General features: G+C 34.8%; 1 protein-coding gene and 1 long non-coding RNA gene across 3 annotated transcripts; one reads left to right on the forward strand and one right to left on the reverse strand.

The window, feature by feature from the left end:
- The first annotated feature begins 20 nt into the window (after positions 1-20).
- LOC103909707 (uncharacterized) lies at positions 21-743 on the forward strand. Its single transcript, XR_011008502.2, has 3 exons — positions 21-173; positions 441-489; positions 608-743. It is a non-coding gene; the product is annotated as an uncharacterized lncRNA (long non-coding RNA).
- A 2,364-nt stretch (positions 744-3,107) lies between these two features.
- csad (cysteine sulfinic acid decarboxylase) lies at positions 3,108-22,054 on the reverse strand. 2 transcript variants are annotated; one of them, NM_001007348.2, is given in 14 exon segments: positions 5,490-5,894; positions 5,991-6,080; positions 6,167-6,218; positions 7,406-7,605; positions 10,321-10,402; positions 10,493-10,557; positions 10,722-10,838; positions 13,782-13,836; positions 13,919-13,998; positions 17,388-17,610; positions 18,780-18,870; positions 20,127-20,253; positions 20,361-20,491; positions 21,987-22,054. In NM_001007348.2, coding segments are annotated over 14 exon segments (1,503 nt in total). In that variant the 5' UTR covers positions 22,003-22,054; the 3' UTR covers positions 5,490-5,720.
- Positions 22,055-22,302: the final 248 nt, after the last annotated feature.

Here is a 22,302-nt window from a genome sequence, read left to right on the forward strand (position 1 = left end):
GATTATTATTTGTAATTTTTGCCTTATAGCAAAGAGGTTGCTGGTTCGAGCCTCGGCTGGGTCAGTTGGCGTTTCTGTGTGGAATTTGCATGTTCTTCCCGTGTTGGCGTGGGTTTCCTCCAGGTGCTCCAGTTTCCCCCACAGTCCAAAGACATGTGCTGTAGGTGAATTGGGTAAGCTAAATTGTCCGTAGTGTATGTGTATATGAGTGAGTATGACTGTTTCTCAATAATGGGTTGCAGCTATAAGGGCATCCGCTGCATAAAACATATGCTAGATAAGTTGGCAAATCATTCCGCTGTGGCGACCCCATATTGGTAAAGGGACTAAGCCAAAAAGAAAATGAATTAATCAATTTTATTATGTTTTATTATTTTATTATTAATATTTTCCTATTTAATTTTTCCATATTGCTGTAATCTTATGACTGTGGATTCAAGCAACACGTGTTTTCTTGAGGAAGAAATAAGAGAATGTCTCCATTTCAAGGTCTGTATTGTCTTTGCACAATGTTCATTCATTTTCCTTCGGCTTAGTCCCTTTATTAATCTGAGGTCACCACTGTTGAATGAACCGCCAACTTATCCAGCCTTTTTTTTTTGCACAGCGGATGACCTTCCAGCTGCAACCAATCACTGCGAAATCTGGACAATGTTGTGAAGTTTTCCATTGCTGTTGCTTGTGGTGTAAAACAATTGTTGGATTTATCTAAGATTCTTCAATAAACTGCTCTTTATCATCATGACCTTGTCTCCTACTTCTGCTCCTCTCTAGCTTTCTCAGTCAACTCCTATAATGATAGATTATTAATTCAGTTAAATACTGGTTAACAGATTTGGGTATTGGAAACTCTGCTAACTTGTCCAAATACCTGGAGAAACTGACATTTCCTGACAAGATCTGGCATCTGGGACTGGATCTTATTTATCTGGTGTAAAAAGTGTGATCGAACAAGAAAAAAAAAAACACTATGAACAATTTGAAGAATTTTAACAAAACAAATTAAGCTGATGTTTTACTCAAACACATAATTTCAGTATAAACGGCAAAAGTAAGTCCAAGGTACTCTAAAAATGTGACAAAAATATTAAAAGCCTTTATTGACATGACTATTCCTTAAAACTGTACACGTGTGTCAGCAAACGCTTTCCTTTATCAGTGTAAGGGAGATCAGGTGCGTCTGGAGTTTCTTTTGAACACTCATGAATCATTAGAATATCTAAACCAAGGGTGACCAAACTCAGTCCTGGAGGGCCGGTGCCCTGCTGAGTTTAGCTCCAACTTGCTTCAACACACCAGCCAGCAAGTTTCTAGTACATCTAAAGCTTGATTAGCTGGTTCAGGAGTTTGATTAGGGTTGCAGCTAAATTATCCAGGACACCGGCCCTCCAGGACTGAGTTTGGACACCCCTAATCTAAACAATACTGAAATAATATATTGAACACAAGGTCAACTCGACAATCATTATTCATGCAGCATTGAGAGAGGGAAAAAACTGTTAATGAAAAAAATGCAAAAAACATGAGTGTGTGAATATAAATTTATATTATCTATTTATAACTGAAAAGTTGTTTTTAGGGTTTGACAGACTTTCTGAGCCCTGACTGTCTCCAAATTAATGCAAATTGTCAGTTTCACAGCACGGCTGTGTCTATGGTCCTCTCAAGTCGGTCAACTGGTCACACGGTTTCTGTCTCTAGAACATCATTTGCACACTGTTTTCATCCACTCTGCAGACTAACATGCTGATGAGATCAGGTCTGAAAAGGCAATTTACCCTGCTGACTCCAAAACTGAATTTGCATGCTTTGTTTAGGCATCTCCCCTCCTCCTAAGAACACAACACAGACAGATCAAACTCGCAGACTGCAGACCGCCAGTAAGCTACTGCGAACAAATGGACTTCTTAAAGACGCTGTTTGACTGCAGATTAACCAACACGTCTCAATAATGGAGTTCTGCTTGTTCCAAGTCTCCTGGACAGGATTCTCTTCTCTTCTTCTTCATCATTTATTTTTTTACAAAACGTGCAATACAACACATTTCTCAAGTGCAAGTGTTTGCTGACACACGTAGGAGCAGTTTTAATGAATAGCCATGTCAATAAAGACTTTTTAATATTATTTCGACAGTTTTTGAGTGCATTGGACTTACTTTTGCAGTTTATTCTGATAAATCCCTTACCCAAAGAGCATCGACACATTATTTAAGCTACCCCTGAGCACTTTTTGTTTGATTTTTGGATTCACATAATCGTTTCAATTGGTCAAAATAACAAAATATGCCATATTGGATGCCACATTATGTTTAATATTTATTTTTAGACAACACAGTATCATTTTAGTTCTTCAGAGATTGAGATGTCAATATTTGGGGCGAAAGACCTCGCAAAAAAATGTTTGTTATTTGGACCAATTGCCATTTTCTGTCTCTCTCTCACACACACGCGTTTGTTTTTGTGAAAAGTGGGGACATTACATAGGTTTTCATTCATTTTACACTGTCCAAACCGTATATTGTATTGCCCTCACCCCACCCCTAAACCCAACCATCACAGGAGACTGTGTCCAGCTTTACTCTCTGATTAAACTCATTCTGTAGGATTTATAAGCATTGTGAGAAATGAGGATGTCACCAACGTCCTCATATTTCACCTCCTTTTTGTAATACCTGTGTCATACCCATGTCATTATACAGATTTGTGTCCTGATATGTCACAACACACACACACACACACACACACACACACACACACACACACACACACACACACACACACACACACACACACACACACACACAAGGGGTGCACAATATATCAGCAGGAGTTTAAAAAAAACACATGATTGTGGAGTAATTGCAAAGTTTAACCATAAAGTTACCAAAAAATTGTATAATTTGCATGTGATTTAAAGCCTTAACTGTGTACGCATTTCAAGCCAGTTTAAAGCATTCAGCCACAGGACATTTTAGTAACTTTAGGAAACATTAATTGTATTTATGTGCAGTTTATGTAATGAAGATTATACAGTGGTAAATATTTTACTTTTAATTATTCAATTTGTGCGCCAGAATACTTTTAGACTCCCAGAAAAAAAACAACGCATTTATTTTGTTCGTAACTTTGCTTTACAGTATTTATCATTGCTTGTGATTTGGTTTAGTAAATTTCATGCAGATGCACTCTACAACAAAGTCATCCTAATATCAATGTCCTAAAATGATTCATTATTTTCAAATGGAACTATTCATTTCATCTGTTAAAATCATGCTCAATATGGCAATGTGTATCGCAGAAAAATAAAATACTGCAATGTCAGTTTCTCCCAATATCGTGCAGCCCTAATATATACATTCTTTTAATTTTGAAGAAATGTTATCAGATGCCATACAACATAACAAATATGAACAACTTAAACCCAATACCTAGCAAATCCAGCACAGAAAAAAAACATAATTTCCCCCATACAAACTTCACAGATAATGTTCAGTCTCGTTTATTGACCTATAGTTTGGGTAAGACTCCATTATAAAAGAGACTAAAGCAAAATAACATTGTGCAGACAATGTCGCCAACTAATTAAATTATGGAGACTAATGAAACTAAATTACTAAAATACAAAATCTGCTTCATACTCAAATTTAAAGCTATTTGTTGGAAGACTGCACATACAATCGTTCATCTTATACTACAATAAAAAAGTTAAACCATGGCAACCACAAACTAACCAAAATTATAGTACACTAACAAGTTTAACCATGTTTTTCTATTTAAACTGATATCACAATTGTTAATCAATAAAACAAAGCACGGTAAATGCACTGTAATTAACCATGGTTCACAAGTCCTGACAGATTCACTAAAACATGAGTGCTAACAAAACACACCTGTCACTGTGACCCAAGGCTCTGAAAAGGGGAACAGCCTTTTCTTTAACCAATCAGTATCACTCTCTGCCTGTCAATCATGTTGCTCATTCAGGTTTGCTGACATGGCACTGATACGAGTACTGTGAATAATACTACTGTACAGCGGGAAAGTATGCCATTTCAGATGCAGTCATTGAGTCAGCAGTAACTCTCAATCCTAATCCTAGATTATAACTTATTTTGGGTGCTGTCTTTATATACAAGTAATAGAATTGGGTGTGACAAGTTATTTTAATACTGGTCAAAAGTTTGGAATATGTTTGTTTGTTTGTTTGTATATACATTTTTATTGTATATACAGTTTGTTTGTATATCCCTTATTTATCAGGGTCGCCACAGAGGAATGAACAGCCAACTTATCGAGCATTTGTTTTATGCAGCGAATGCCCTTCCAGCTGCAACCCAGCATTGGGAAACACTCATACACCCTCACCAAGGTTTCTTTCAGATATTTTAAGAACCTTTTAAGACCATAAAGAATTACATTTTAGACCTATACAGGGTTAAGATTTTTTCATTATTATTATCATGATAAAACGTGTTAATATTTTTTTGTTTTTTCCCCTGATTAGGTGATTATTAATTTGGGGAATTTGCTGTAAAAATATCTAACAGCTGTCATAAACTCTGGCAATAAAAAACTTAAATATAAAAAATAAGGTTTTATGTGTTGTTGGTTATTAGATTGGCCCAAATTGAGTAGTTTTACTTGGACAAAGCAAAATTAAGACCTGTTTAAACCAATTTAAGATCTACAACACAATATATCAGTGAATTTAAGACTTTTTAAGGCCTAATATTTAGGTTTTGAAATTTAAGACATTTTAAGACTCGGAAACCCTGTTCACACTCATACACTAAGGCATTTAGCGCATGTCTTTGGACTGTAGGGGAAACCGGAGCACCCGGAGGAAACCCACGCGAACACGGGGAGAACATGCAAACTCCACACAGAAATGCCAAATGGTCCAGTGGGGACTTAAACCTGCAACCTTCTTGCTGTAAGGCGACAGTGCTAACCAATGAGCCACCATGTCGCCAAAATACAGTAACATATTTAATATATTTTTACTATTTAACAAAAGTTGTTTTCTATTGTAATTTGCTTTTAAATGTAATTTATTCGTGTGATGAAACACTGAATTTTCTGCATCATTATGCTAGTCATCAGTGATCAATTCAGAACATGTCAAATTCAGTAATTTGTGGTCAAATCATTGATTATTTTTTTATCAATTCTCAGATATTAATAATGGTCATTATTATTATCAAAAATGTATTTGGAACAGTTGTGCTGCTTTATTTAATCTTTATGAAATGATGGCATATATTTTTTAAAACTCTAAATCATTTGTAAGATAATAAATGCCTTTACTAAAACTTGATAAATTTATTGCATCCTTGTTAAAAAAAAGTGTTATTTTGTTATCTAAATCATTCCATTTTCAGTTTCCTAAAATAAAGACATTAATTAATTAATAAGATAATTAGAGATTAATTAGAGATAAAAAAATGTTTCTTGAGAAGGAATTGTTCTTAAAAATGGCACTCAAAACTATCAAGTAAAAATTTTGTAATCATTTAAATACAAAACTGCAATGATGCCAATCGTTTGACCAGTAGTGTTTGTGAACCAGAATTAATTTTGCTGGCTTGTTCAATAAAGTCAGTATTGTGTACGGTTTACGTCAAAATAAGTTTCAGCAATCGGGCTTTTTTTTTAAACGACAGACAATGAGGGCATGTGTGTGACACTGTACATAGATCCACCATTGATATTCAGAGCAAATCATAGATCCTTCCCGAGTTTCTCCATCTCATCAAGGAAGAAATCCATGTCTTTGGTTGTGAGCTGTGGAGAAACAACCACCATGCGGAAGAAGTTGACGTGTTCATCCATTGGCTGATATCCCACCATCATCGTTCCTCGCTTCATCATCCTCTCTTTAATGACTGGCGCCACCTGATGGTGCACATGGGCAACACATTATAAACAATAAATCAATAACTGAATCCTCTGCATTACATATTCCAATTTGTCATTTGAACAAAACCTGACCTTGGATAGTCTTTCCTGGTAATCTGGGCTGTTCTCCTTTCCTTTCAGACTGGGTGGAATAAACCAGAAGCACACGTTCACAAACGGCCCCTATTGGAAAAAAAACACCACATATAATCATTTACATAAACATTAGTGTAACACTTTAGTTTGGTAAAATCAGTGCATCACAGTACCTTACAGACCAGCTGGAAATTCTCCCGTTTCTCCATTTCTTCAACTAAATACCTGGTGAAAAACAGATCAAGTATATATTAAAAAAAGAAAGAAGTTATATATAAAAACAAATATAAACATATGAAATGATACACAAACACACACGACTACTCAAAAATCCTTCAAAAAGTTCAAACATTTTTAAATAATTAACAATGCTTATCAACAATAAATATAAAATAATTAATGTAAATATTGCAACATTTATTTAAATATTTTAAAATAAACAAATAAATAAAATGTTAGGGTTTTTTTTAGCAGCAAATCACTATATTTGAATTATTACCAAAGAATCATTGTGATAATTATTTATTCTAAACAGAAATAAATTCTCTTTTAAAACTTAAAAATAACTATTTTCAATTTTATTATTAGTCATTATTTTTCAAATCTGTATAATATTTATGATCAAATAAAATCGGCCTGTGAGCAAACAAATATGAAATCTCACACGCACACACATGATTATTGAAAAATCTGTGGTCAATCAGTTTTTTTAGCTTGTTTTTAAATAAAAAAATATTTTAATTTAATAATTGCTTTTCAACCAGAATGCATTAAATCAAAAAGTAAACAAAAACATAAAAAAAATATATATATAACAAAATTATATTTATATAATATTTAAAATAATGTAGTGCTCTTTTAAAATTTTACCAATGTTTTATCCTTTAAAATATATAGTATTAATAATAATAATAATAATAATAAATGTTTTTTGATCAGTGAATCATCTTTGAATGACTATCAATGTATCCTCTGACAGAGAAGAAAAATTGAGCTAAAAATAATATATTTCTATTACGAAAATAAGTTTTACTTTAAATCATAATAAAATTGTAAAATTTTTTAATGGGTTTTAACCTTTATTGGTATAGGACAGTAGGGGTTAGTGTAGGGAGCAGAGCAGGGAAGGACCTCGAGCCAAGATTCGAACTTCGGATGCCGGGAGCACCACGGTGCTACGTGTCGATTCACTAACCACTAGGCTATTGGTGCTGACAAAATTATTGTTTTTAAAAAGTTACATTTTTACAATGTTTATTATCAAATAACATGATCAAAAAATCATCAACCATAAACTTTAATAGTAATATTATGTTAATAATACATTGCAATTAATTTAAGATAACAGTTCTGCACATTAAAAAGACTATTTCATATTAATGAACAACTCCTCTAATAGATGCATCAAATACCTAGTGAGGGCAAAGGCCTTATCGACACGCTGTGAAAGACCACTAGCTCCGATTGCCTTCCACATGAGCCAGAGCTTGAGGCAATCCACCTTCCGGCCACACTGGATGGATTTGTCGCCCGTGTCCAGACTTGTGTCGTAGAACTTGTCTTGCTGGAACAAGTATGTGGCTTTGGCACTGTGACAGTGCATGAGCAAATTCTGCAAATTCAGCATAAAATTATGAAGTTAAGTTTACACTTGCATAAGCATTTATGGGTAAATCAACACACATCATCAGCAGCCCTGTCTAGTTTTTCAAGACTTGAAGTTTAAAATCAAGATTTATGTATTTTGAAAAAAATTAAAATGTAATCAAGTAGTTGCAGACCTTCATGATTCTTTTTTTTCAGTTGAACACAAAAAAAGTTAATTTGAAGAATGTTGGAAACATTTAAAATCACAGACTTCTCATAATAGGAAGGCAGAAATGCTATGGAAGACAACGTCTACTGTATTTTGATGAACGTTGGAAATCTTTAGTCAACACTTGAAGTGGATCAAAACCTTGCATTGAAGTTGTCCTAAAATTATTGAAGAGGACTCATTCTAGACTCAGGAAAATTTAAAAAAACATTTTGATCCACTTTAATGTTGATTAGCAATTTCCAACATTTATCAAAATACAGTGGGCATTGATTTCCATAATTGCTGCTGTAACTACTGTATATATCCTTGTGTTCAGCTTAAGAAAGAAACTCTGTTTGGGACGAATGATGACATTTATTTTAGGGGTAATCACTTTTTTAATGGGTTATATAAAGTAATGTAAACAGAGGTACAGATCTAATAACATGACAATACTATTTGAACGATTGAGAAGTGTTATTCAGTAAAAACTGGAAATTAAATGCCAATTAAAATGTGTTTTATTAGTATTTTTACTTAAAAACATTTATTGTCTTAAATTTTAAATGTTCAAGGCAGATTTTTATAGATCAGGTGACACAGTGGCTCAGTGGTTGGTTTCCCCCACAGTCCAAACACATGCGCGATAGGTGAATTGAATAAACTAAATTGGCCAGTGTACGAGTGGGCATGTGAGAGTGTATGGGTGTTTCCTAGCACTGGGTTGCAGCTGAAAAGGTCATCCGCTGCGTAAAACATATGCTGGATAAGTTGGCAGTTCATTCCACTGTGGCGACCCCTGATGAATAAAGGGATTAAGCGGAACAAAAATGAATGAATGAATTTTTATTGACCTGCTTTTATATACTTTCTAATTACAGATACTTTGTGTGTATCTGCAGTCTAGAAAGTCACACAGACGTCACATTTTCTGGTTTTCTTATTCAGAACAGCAAACCCAGAACATCCGATGCACATGCGCAAAGCATAAACAACGCTGCATTTAGTACCATTACCACCATGGAAGGATTTGCTCCTGCAAATGTCTGATAATCTAATAATCGATATCATTTGCAAATATTTGAGAAATGTAGCGAAATTATAACCAGGCACTTTGTGTTCCTTGGCTTGAATGGACACTTTTCACAAGACTGCGATGACGGGTTTAATGGTCATCAGCATCTTAAAGTTTGTAATATTAAGATATAAAAACGACAACATAGGAACATTTATATTCAGGTGTGCATCATAACATCTTTGCATCAAATTACTTTCAAATTAATTCCCGATTATATGAGGTGTTTGTAAAGCAGCGTCTATGCACAGGTCAGTAAATTTGACATTGTTCACCCCTCAGGCTGCAGTTCTCACATTTGTTTTCCTTTTTCTAAAAGTCTTCATAATATCATCGTCCATTTCTCTTTTATTATTTCAGCAAATAGGATTATAAAAAATTATTTGTTGCACTCTCCCATTTACTGTGCTCTAATTTTACTGAACTGTGATGATTTCCGCTACGGAGAAACCCAGAAACGTCAAAAGGGTCCATTTTCTGGCACAGCCGAGACTCGAACCAGCAACCTTCATGCTGAGGCAACAGTGCTAACCACTGAGCCACCGTGCGACTAGTGTAATTAACCTTCCCTTTTATGTAAAGCACTCTTGGTCGGCCCGTGGATGCTTTTAAATGCGCTTTATAAATAAACTTAAGTTATACCTTATAATAAAAAAACTAACATCTCCGCTATTGGGCAGAACAGTTCTCTTTGCTTAACTGGTTGATTCCATGCCGATCCAGGCCAGTCAGCACAAATATGGTTTCATCGTCATACAAAAAATAAATCATCTTTGTCCCCTTATTAATCAGGGATCTCCACAGCAGAATGAACCACCAACTTATCCAGCATACGTTTTACTCAGTAAATGCCCTTCCAGCTGCAACCCAACAATGGGAAGCACCCATACAAACTCGCATTCACACACATACACTACGGCCAATTTAGTTTCTTCAATTCACCTATAGCACATGTCTTTGGACTGTGGGGGTAACCAGAGCATCCGGAGGAAACCCACGCTGACCCAACTGACCCAGCTTGGCTTGAACCAAGGTCAAACCATGACCTTCTTGCTGTGAGGAGACCGTGCAACCATAAAAAAATGATAATAAAATGTACAGAAAAATTACACTTTGATAAATGCAAACAATAATTAAAAGTGACAAACAAAAATCCATTATGTTCCATGACTAAGCCCAAAATAAGTACAAATTCCCTGACTTTCAATGGTTTAAAGCAGGGGTGTCCTGGAGAGTTTAGCAACCCTAATTAAACACACCTGAACTACCTATACAAGCTCTTACTTGATATTCTAGAAACCTTCTGGCAGGTGTGTTGAAGCAAGTTGGAGCTAAACTCAGCAGGACACCGACCCTCCAGGTCTAAGTTTGGACACCCCTGCTTTAAAGCTTTAAAACGTCCATGAGCCGTGAGAACTCTGTGATTTGTGGAGGAAACAAAAGCCTTTTCATACCGTAGTATCTCTGAACAAAATCACAGAGCACTGCAGTCCCGTCAGAAGCATTTTGTGAGGATTCCAAGTCACCGAGTTTGCTCTGAGTATTAAACAAAAAAGAAACATTAAATGACAGTCGATGATGTATGTCTGAAAATCATTTGATTCATAAAGTCCACAGAGTTCAAACCTTTCTATTCCTGCAACCAGATGTCTGTGCTTTTTGGAAAACAGCACGCTTCCTCCCCATGCGGCCTGTAAAGGACAGACATCCAGATTGGAACAGTTAGGAAAAGGGGGAAAATCTCATGTGAACGTTTTAAGTGCAAACAACTGGATACTTTTAAAGCGAGGGCCGTGAGCATATAGACATGTTGCTCAATGTTTCTTAAAACGCAAGATAAGCGTGCTGTACTTACGTCAACATGCATCCACATGCCGTTTCTTTCACATATGTCAGCTATGCGCTTCAGAGGATCAAAAGCGCCCTGCACTGTGGTTCCCGCTGTGGCGTTTACAAAAAACGGAACAGCGTCCTAAAAGAACAAACACTTACTCTTTACCCTTAGACATTTCCATTAGGGCTGCATGAAATTGAAAATAAAAATACATTGCAATGTTAAAAATATACAAAATTATATAAAAAAAATAAAATAAATAAATAATCAAAAAAATTTAAAGCACAAATGAAAACAGTAGAAAAAAGATAAAAATGACTATTGTTCTGGGTGGAGTCTAACAGTTTTGAGATATAGAAATACAATAATCAAATTTAAGATAACTGTCTTTATTGTATAAATATATAAACCCCATCATTCATTCATTCCCTTTTCAGCTTAGTCCTTTTATTAATCTGGGGTCGCCACAGAGGAATGAACTGCCAACTTATCTAGCATATGTTTTATGCAGCAGATGCCCTTCCAGCTGCAACCCATCACTGGGAAACACCCATACACTCTTATTTATTCACAAACATACACTACGAACAATTTAGTTTATTCAATTCACCTATAGCACATGTCGTTGGACTGTGGGGGAAACCAGAGAACCCGAAGGAAACCCAAGCGAACATGGGCAGAACATGCAAACTCCACACAAAAATGCCAACTGACACAGCCTGGGCTCGAACCAGTGACCTTCTTGCTGTGAGGTGATTGTGCTGCCCACTGCACCACCGTGACGCCTCTAAACCCAATTAATCAAATCTAATTGTTAAAGCAGAAAACTTTGTAATGTCTTGTGTCCAAATGGCTTAAATCAACCCGGAATCTATTAAGATCCTGCAATAAGACTATTAAAAATTCGCACATTCTGTATCGATGCTGAAATGATATATTGTGCAGTCCTAACTTTCATGTCATATTTTTTAGAAGAGATTTTTTCATGGTGCAGCTTGAACATTATGCAGAATATTTTCTTTTTGTTTCCATTGGAAAAAAGAAAAAAGCTGTTCTGGTTTAGAATAACTCTTTTTAATATTAAATATATACGTTTAAAAGTTATTTTACGAAAATATTCTTTAGCATTTGATTAATAACGTGCTAGTAAAGACAATGTTACAGTTAATTTCTATTTCAAAGCTTTGCGGTCCAATATTCTTATCAAAAATTGAAGATAATTGAAGATACTTTTCTAAAGGATAATGTGACAAAAATGCAGCAATACTGCTGAAAATTTTGCTTTAACATCACATTATTTATTCAGAAGACATTATTTTAATTTCCAATAATATCACACAATATTTACTTGACTTGACGGTTTCATTTATTAAATGTGATTCAATAAAATCAGTCTTATGTTGCACTGGCAATAGGCAGAAATGCATTGTATGGGTGGATATTACTCATATTAATAATATTTTATATTAAAAAAGTATTAGATGAAGATCTATCCTTCATTTTTTAAATGTCCTATTGTAAAAATTCAATTTTTTGCTAAGAAATGTACTTCATTTAGACAAGTTTAAGTGAGGTTTTATAAACTATTTTCGAGAGGAGCATTGAGAGGAGAGATTGATCATGGCTGGCTTTATCCGTAATTAGTAATAATCCAATCAGGGGTGCGTTTCCCAAACAACGATATAACTCGCGGCTGAACTATTTTAGTACGATGCATGGTTTGGGAAATTAACGATGTATTGATGAGTGTTCCATAAAACCATAGTTCATGTCGTGGAGTCATCGTTTGAACCACATAAGTTGAAACCTAAATTGGCCACAAAGATACTCTAAACTGGGTTGTAACAACAACTTTGGGGAACAACACCATATTTTCTGTGCAAATTACATTGTTTTACACACACACACACACACATGAAAAAAAAAATTAAATATTAGTTTCGGAAAAACATGCATTCATTTTCTATATTAACTGAAATGTATGTAAATGGCACATATAGGGCCTGTGTTTCCTTTACAAATATTCTTGAGAATATTACATATTCTATTCTAAAACATAAAATCAATTACAAAAGCTAACACTTATTCTAATATTATATATAAATCAAATAAATAAATAAATGAGGCTATTTATTAAGAAATGAAATTTAATATTTATTACTTATTAGAAAAAAAATCATAATATAATAATAATATTAATGATGGTGATGATGATGATGATTGATTAGGATATTGTTTATTTATTTTTTATTTTTTGAAAAGTCTACTTTTACAATGTGACATGTACACCAATGCAGAAATGTCCTAACCAACAGGCCCATGTCATATACAGTATAGATACTTAATAAATAACCTACTATAAATTAAAAGCAACAACGCATGCTAATTTTTTTGTTCTCAAGCTTTGGAGACTTAACATAAATTCCACTTTTAAATAATAGGTCACCTATAGCTTTTTTCTTTATCAGGCTGTGTTCAAAATGACATCAATGTTTTCAAAGTGCAAAAGGGAGCACAATTGTAAACGATGGATTTGGGAAACACCAAATCAATTAACTATGTTTGTAAGAACGCAACCTGCGACTTTAGTTAGCTAACAATGGTTTTCTTGGATTGATCCAAGCTTACAATTAATAGACTGATTTCACCCTACTGCCTTTACTATTCCCTTGCACCTCATCTCCTCTTTTTCCTCCCTATTCCAGGTGATCTGGGACCCCCTTATATGCTTAGGCTCAATTATCTCTGAGCTCAGGGATCTCTCCCGGGACAGCATGCCAAACCTGCTATTAAGGCCAAGCATATCTAAGTGTACTTGAAAGGGATTTTATTTTTTGTATTTTGAATTTTAACCAACAGATTTCACATTTTCTAACAAACAAATAATATTATAAACTAAATGGAAAGCTTGTTTATTTAGCTGTCAAATATCAATTAAAGAAAAATACACTTGACTGGTTGTGGTCCAGGGTCACAAATAAATACAGCTTTAGTGAGCATAAAACACTTCTTTCAGTCTCATCCCAAACCTCAGAACAGAACATTACATGGCTTAATTGAGCATATAATTAAAATATTTACTTGGGATTTTGCCTGCACAATTTTTGCCTCCAGGTCTTCTGGTATCATGCTGCCGCTGTGGCGAAACAAAGAAACATTTTTAAAATAAACAAAATAAATACATTTCAAGAAAGCTTGCTAGAGAAAAGAAGCCATACCTCTCATCCACTTGCACAATGAAAACATTTTCTGTTCCAATACCAAGAAACGCAGCTCCTTTTTTCACTGAGTAATGACTCTATAAGAAAACATGGCATAACATTGGATTTACACTTTTGATAATTACACTGCTTTTTAAAGGGGTCCTATTTTGATTTTTACATTTTGAATTTTATTGTCACAATCACCAATATTTCCATCTAAGGAAGAGAAGCATGGCTAAGCTTCATTAGTACACTGTAAAGAATATCCATAAATTAGCAGCTTTCTGTACGTTGTGATTCATGCTTTTATTTATTTTATTTCTGCTTTTGAATTGTATTATAGGAGTTTGATCTTTCATTCAACAACTTTTAACATTGAAAAGTAACATTTATGTCAATTTTTAATAGTGTAAAGTCATATGTTGTCTGGGTTAGTGTTATATTACACTACAAAAACCCTGCAGTAAACTGCCAGCACACTTTCTGATATTTTACAGAAATATTTCTTTATATATTATTTGGAACTGCTAAAATGTCAATAAAATCCACTTTGTTAAACTGTGGAGTTGCATTTTCAAAATCAAAAGTCGACAGAGTAAATCATCAACATCAAGCAATGCAATTCCCAACCAGAAATAAACCGAAAACACTTGTGGATCACAAAATACGGAATCAGTTCATTAACAAACACTTTACAGTGTAGTGTGTGGTCCAAAAGATACAGTTTCACAAGTCTAAGCTGCCAATTACACTACAGCGTTTTATGACGTCATTTTACAATGAAAACCCTCCTCATACAGACCTTTTGGAAAAAAAAATAAAGATTTTTGCACATACTATACAGCTTAAAATGCATGACACATGACCACTCACACTCACTGTATATGCACATATGCCAGCATCCATACATGCAGTCTAATGCTTGTGTAATACTCATACGTTTATAGAACTAAACTGAACTTCAACTCTGAAATCTGGACTTTACTAGAACCATGTTAAGCTGCTTTGACAGTCTACACTGTATAGCACATAGTCTACACGCATTCATTACATCACGGTTAGACTACTGCAATGCACTTGGTGGCATGTCAAAATCCCAGGTTTCTCGCCTTCAGTTGGTCCAAAATGCTGCTGCTAGATTTATTTGTAATAGCAGAAAACATGACCACATTACCCCCCCCCCTTCTAAGAGGACTTCATTGGCTGCCTGTGCAATTCAGAATTGATTTTAAAGTGCTTTTACTGGTTTATAAACCCCTCCATAATCTAGCCTCATCCTATCTCTCAGAGCTGCTTCATCTTTACACTCCTGTGAGATCTGTTAGTTCGAGTGAGCAGAATCTTCCTTCAGTTCCGCAGTCTCGGCTGAAATGTAGAGGGGACAGAGCTTTCTCTGTGGCAGGTCCTCAGTTGTGGAACACCTTGCCACTTGAGATTAGAAGGGCTCCATCATTGTCTAATTTTAAATCACTTCTTAAAACGTACCTTTTTAGCTTGGCTTTTTAAGATTATTTTAATAGTTCGTTCTACCGCTATTTTTTTTTTTTACAGACGTTTCTTTGCCTTATTCCTCTGTTTTTATATGCTGTCTTTTATTTTTACCTTGTCTTATGTACAGCACTTTGGTCAGTCTTTTAACTGCTTTTAAATGTGCTTCATAAATAAAAGAACTTGAACTTCAATAAGGACTATATAAATAAATATTAATTTAAATAAATATGGAAGCGGCTTGACGATTCGGAATGATACGCAATACTCCAGTGGATCAATCAAAGAGCGCCATACCTCCGGTTTCAAAACTCTGCATTTCTGTCTGCATTGAAACAGAGCACACACTTTTCCAAAATAATACAGGGTGTGAATTGTTTTCAAAATGCTCTGTTTTCGCAGGTCAAAGATGCTGGAGTAGTGTAGATGCCAGGCGTGTTCATTAAAAAAATGGATTAGTGTAAACGGCACCTATTACACTGCCAGTAGACACGAAAGAGAGCTTTGCTTAATATTCGTACAACACAGCAGCTAGATAAATTGAAGAAGGAGATAAATCTGATGGATTCAGATTTCTACCTTCCAATCCGTCTCAGCATGGATCAACGTTTATCCTTTTCTCATCATCCTGTTTCTCATTATTTTTATTAAAGATGATTTAATGAGGGCGACGCAGTGGCGCAGTGGGAAGCACGTTCGCCTCACAGCAAGAAGGTCGCTTGTTCGATCCTCGGCTCAGTTGGTGTTTCTGTGTGGAGTTTGTATGTTCTCCCTGCGTTCGCGTGGGTTTCCTCCAGGTACTCCGGTACACAATGTGTGTGTGTGTGTGTATGTGTGGATGTTTCCCAGAGATGGGTTGTAGCTGGAAGGGCATCCGCTGAGTAAAAACCTGCTGGATAAGTTGGCGGTTCATTCCGCTGTGGCGACCCCAGATTAATAAAGCGACTAAGCTGACAAGAATGATTTAATGAATAATAAATAAGTTAACACGTTGCCTAATATAAGAATGTTCAGTGCATTTGATGTCTCTTTGTAACTATTTTCAGGACCCACCAAACTAGGTCAGAGGTCACGGAGACCTCGAGTGGAACTGAAGGGCTGAGGACTGGAAACAACTGTTTCTATTGTTATTTTTATGAGTTAATACTATCTAAAATGTCTGAATTGATTTAGATATTTTCAACAGTTAATTCATTTAAAGTGATTCTACTTTTTATTCAAGATAGATTTAGTGTAGTAAGGATATAACAGCCTGAATGTAGATTACACTGTTTTTTTTTACAAGTTTTGATAAAGACGGCTGAAAGTACACTCAGTACTACTCAGCCTTGAGTAAGGAACAGATTCTACTTTAAGTGTTTGTGTTATATTTGATTGTGGCTTCGTACACCCGTCTGGGGTCAGCTCTAAACAGTCTAAACAGTCTAGTGGCTAGTATCAGGTTAGAACACCTATATGTATGACGCAGATAATGACATTGTGCGAGTATAATTGTTATTGATTTGTGATTGTAGGACAGAGCGGCCTAGGAACTCATTGCGAGTGTTGAAGCTGGCTTCTGTTGATGAAACGGCAAACTATTTTCAGTAAACGTCTTTTATTTATTTGAATCTCTGACACCGGCTCTTCTTCATTTGACATACTGCTCATTCTTTGGGTTAAAACTTTTGGGTAAATAAACAACTAATCTGACAAGGCTTTAAAATAAAAGCAGACATTTTGTTTGTTTTTGCCACAGTGACTGAGGCATTAGCTGTAAAGACTCCACCCTTTTATGGAAAGGGGGTGGAGAGCAGCAACTCATTTGCATTTAAAGACACACACACGAAATTGCATTTTTGATTCTGTAAAAACATTTGTATTTACAATTTGGTATAATAAATCATATTTTGAGTTGAATCTACACAAATGTGGGGACATATTGTATTTCATTAATAGGGTATAAGAACACCTCCTTAAATTGAAGATCATAACAAATAATTATTGGCTTTTTTACCTGTTGTGATGTAAATATAGCCATCCGTGGTGCGGCCCACAAGCCTTTTGTCTTCACTTGAGGAAAAGCCCAGTACCGAGCGACGTTAATGGCATACATGTTAGACATGGATCCTCCAGGACAAAAGATCCCATCTCCTTCTGACCAGCCAACCAGAGAGCGAAGCTTACTGATCACTTCCTCCTCCATCAGGACAAACACTGGAGCCACTTCATAGGTGTATCTGTAACAACTTCACACTGAGTACGGTGCGCATTGATCAGTCATCATATACATACATATTCAACTATACTATCTCTCAAAATGTGTTTTCTGGGACAACCTGTCAATTACAGGAGAGCAACCAATGGCCAACCATCCAGTGATCCAATCCAATCCTAAGTCCCACCCTACATTCATTTCTTTGCAGGATTTACTCAGATATTCAAACACATATGATTTTTGCTATTATTTTTTTATTTTCTATTCACAAAATACATGTTTAAAATTATTTTTTTAGAAACCTAATAATATCTTACAATATATATCTTATTATTTCATCCGTTTAGCAGAATATAAAATAACCTGTTGTGAAATAAATTAAACATAACCAACCCTTCTTTTTCTTGCAGTTTTACATTTATCAGAAAACTAGATGTTGGATTAAATGTTATATACTTAGCCATCTAAACTTGCCTTCTATTGGTTATTGCTGGCACTAACTTACGACAGTCTAAATATATAACCCTATGGCTGTGGTTGGAGCACTCATTAAATACAGATTTATTTTGTACTAGAGAATGGAAAGACATTAGGCATGTTTGTCATGCCATGCACTGAACCCATTCTATGTAATACTTCTATGTTTGAAGAAAACCTCTTTGATTGGATAAGCTGTGATTAAAGCTTATTTAAAGGTGCTGTACGAAGTCCGTCAAGTTATTGCTGCAGCACCTTTAATAGAACACCAAGGCCCTTATTATCCCAATTGATATTGCTCAAAATGAACAAAACATCATCCAACATCCAGCTAGATCTCAACTGTAGTTAAATGATTTCAGAAGCGTGAAAGCCAAAACAACGTTTCCAAAAATGCAAACACATCCTAAATAAATCCAGAGCTAATTTAATCAATCTCCAATCAATGCAGTTGTCAAACAGTCTATACTGTAAGCTACTGTATACCCCTGGCTCAATACTGTTGTCAAATTGTCTCATCTGATAACCTCTGATAAGTTACTTATTACTATGACAACAGGATTTAATGGAACACTTTAGTGTAACCGTTTACATTCTACTCAGTTTCACTCTTGTAAGCAAATCCCTATATAAACTCTCCTAGACCCCATATAAACTCTCACCAGACAACCTACAATGGCACTTTCACTGTAACACATTAACATGAAGACGTACTGGCTGGTATTGAGGGTTTCAGTGATGAGCCGTCCTGTCAGTGCATGATAGTCCACGCCAGCAAACAGCTGATTGAAGAACCGAGGATGACCTGCAGACAGGAAAAACCTTTTAGGTGTAGCTACGCATTTATGAACGAGACAACATATTAGATTAAAACATTTAAAGAGTTCATGAACTGCCTCTTTTTGTTTATGCTGTTCCATTCTCTGAGGTTTGTTTATAATGGATAAAAACTTTACATTAAAAAACATCATCATTTAGAAGTGGTTTCTTGTTCTAAGGTTCACATACTCTTGGATTCGTTGAAATGTTTCCACAATCTGAAACATTATGTTTTTTTAATTCTCTTTACTTCTATGTTAAGCTTTCACACAATCTACGTAGTAGATATGCTATAGAAACAAAGATGATTGGACTTTGAGTAAATGTGGCAGACTATAGACTCATAAATAAAACAGCAACTACTATGAAGTCAATCTAGGGCCATATATACTAGCAAAATAAAAGAGTTTTGCAAACAAAAAAAAATATTGAGCAAAAAAAATAAATCAATAAATGCAAATCTCCAAAAATCGCAAAAGCAAAAATTTATTTTTGAGAAATAAAAGTTCATTTTGCGAACAAAAATAAAGAGCTGCAAAGGAAAGGGGAAATTAAGTTGAGAAAAAAATCTGCAATATATATATATATATATATATATATATATATATATATATATATATATTCAAGCATATATTCTTGATTTTTATTTCCTGTTTGAAGAACTGGAAGTTGTGTTCGTAGTTGTGTTCGTTTCACAACTACAATCAACTAGTACCTATAACAGATTACTCTTTTAAAAGAATGTGACCAACACTGGTTACTTGTAATTGATACTCCAGGAATATTAGGTGAACAAAAAGTCAAATTTTTATTGACTTTGTCTGAAATTTCATTAAATTAATGTGTTCATCTTCTCTTTCCTAATGTTGAGATTAGAAGGCAATGCACAGTGTCTTGTTGATTTTAGAGCATCTTCATTCTTTGGTTTCTGCATAGACCCTAGATATTTACTTACTGCAATGTTAATAAGTGGCCAGAGTTAAAGAGTCAGTGATCTAGAAATAGACACTGAGATTCTTCTGTGAAGGCAGAGTTTTATCAACACTATTACAGAATTAACGGCTCATTCAAAAACCTGTCGTTTTTAGACTAACATAAACATTTTGAGTTCTGAAACTTACAGGAAGTTTTTACAGCACAATGACCTCTTATATCTCAAAAGATCAAGGGAATTTAGATTTCTCAGTTCATGACCCCTTTAAAAAAAGATCTATACAGGAAGACAACCAATAATCCACCTACAAGTTTTTACGCTGTATTTGGCCACATCTCGAACCCTCTGCAGCAGCTTCTCATGACATTCTCCATGATCCCGAAGTTCGAGGTCCAGGAGAGATCTCAGCTGATCTGGATCTTTCCACTCACAAACCTGTTGATGCAAAGACACACGGTTGTTAAGACTATTAGCAGATACTAGATAAGATAGGAAGCGCAAGGAGTTGTTAAATGAGATGGTAAATTCTTAAAAGACATGACCTTCTCCTTCAAGTCCCTTCCTTTGTTAAGAATTTCTTCCATGATTATGTTGAAAGCCTCAGTAAGGAACAGCTTCCCATCAGACTCGTCCATGTCTGATTCTTCCAGGTGGACGTGGCCATTCATATACTCTGAGATGAATTGAATATTTAGCATCAAATAAATTTTAAATGAAGTACTTCAAGAAAACAGCATCAAAAGTAATATGTTGAAATAAATTAATGTACAGCGGGTAATAGTATTTGTTTAATCACAATAGCACAACCACAATCACAATAAACTATCAATACACCAAATAATATTGGATGAAAGAACTATACACGTCTAAATTCAAAGTGACAAAATGCTTAACAACAAAATCACTTCTAAACGCATGTTTAAATCTAAAAAACATATATATATATATATATATATATATATATATATATATATATATATATACACATATATATATATACATATATATATATATATATATATATATATATATATATATATATATATATATATATATATATACACATATATATACACATATATATACATACATATATATACATATATATATACACACACACACACACACACACACACACACACACACACACACACACACACACACACACACACACACACACACACACACACACACACACACACACACACACACACACACACACACCGACAATAGTAAGTAGACCCCTCACAAATCTATTATCTATCAGATGAGTTAGTACTGAGGCCAAATCTGGAGCTTATCTAATAAAATAACTTAAGATATTGGTCAAAAAACTAGTAAACCCAAAATGTTATAGAAAATGTTATAGAAAAATCAAGAGAAGCAAAAAATAAAATCTTGATAAAATTGTTTAGATTGTATTTTTTTATATTTTGCAATATTTTGCTTGTACTCTTTTCGAAGGGTTTGTATACACGTTTCATTATATATTATGTGTTTGAATAATGTAATATAATTAGACATTATGTTTATCTCTCCTGGTTTAGGCTATCTGATGTCCCACATTTGATAAACTATTTAACTAGTTTAAGGTTGCCAAGCAACTTCGTGCATAATTCAGAACTCATTCCACATCCAATCAAAACGCAAAATCAGTTTTATAATTGGCGTCAAAAATTCCACAGCAACAATCGCGATAGTTTATGAGAAAAGACGTCGCGTCGCTCCAATTCTTTTTCTTTTCAGTAACATGACACCAATGAGCAAAATGGCTGTCAGAAAGAGTCAAAAACATTGGTTAAATGCAATGTTTGACTTAGTTAAGAATCAAGAAAGCTGCATATAGCTACATCGTTTTTTTCTATTGTTTAGCATGTTTTGCTATACAATTATGGTCTGTTACAGAGTTTACTCTCTAAACCAATTCCTGCAACGTGTGCAAAAGTTCCATACATCATCCATACATTGAGGGATACTCGAAAATAGCAGTTTCATGCATTTAAAAATCCAACTTCTAACATGATGAAAGCTTTCCACGCGTACAGCTAGAGTGAGTCATTACGTCACCAACACTTTAAATGCACAATTCAGCAAAACTAAGAAACACTTGCTACATTTTACAAATAGCCTAAATTACGCGTGCATTCAAAGCAGAACTAGCTTCTTACCTCCAGATGAACTCATGGTGATGTTTAATGTCGTTTCTGTACTCAGCACATGGAACTCAACTATAAGTAAAGGATGCCTCGGGACCCTCGGGGCTTTAATGCAGGGTCCAGCCTTCATATACGTGGATGCACACGCCCGATTCGTCATTCAAGTGACATCCTATAATTGGATTAGAATGATATGGGTGTGTCAACATAAAAATCAATCGTTAACTTTAAAATACACTACTTTCTAAATACCCAGGTGATATGATTAAGGCTATCTGTTACATGCAATTAAAGGGACAGTCCACCCAAATATGTCAATTCCGCCATC

This window comes from Danio rerio, chromosome 23, assembly GCF_049306965.1.
Source record: "Danio rerio strain Tuebingen ecotype United States chromosome 23, GRCz12tu, whole genome shotgun sequence".
NCBI classification, from domain to species: domain Eukaryota; kingdom Metazoa; phylum Chordata; class Actinopteri; order Cypriniformes; family Danionidae; genus Danio; species Danio rerio.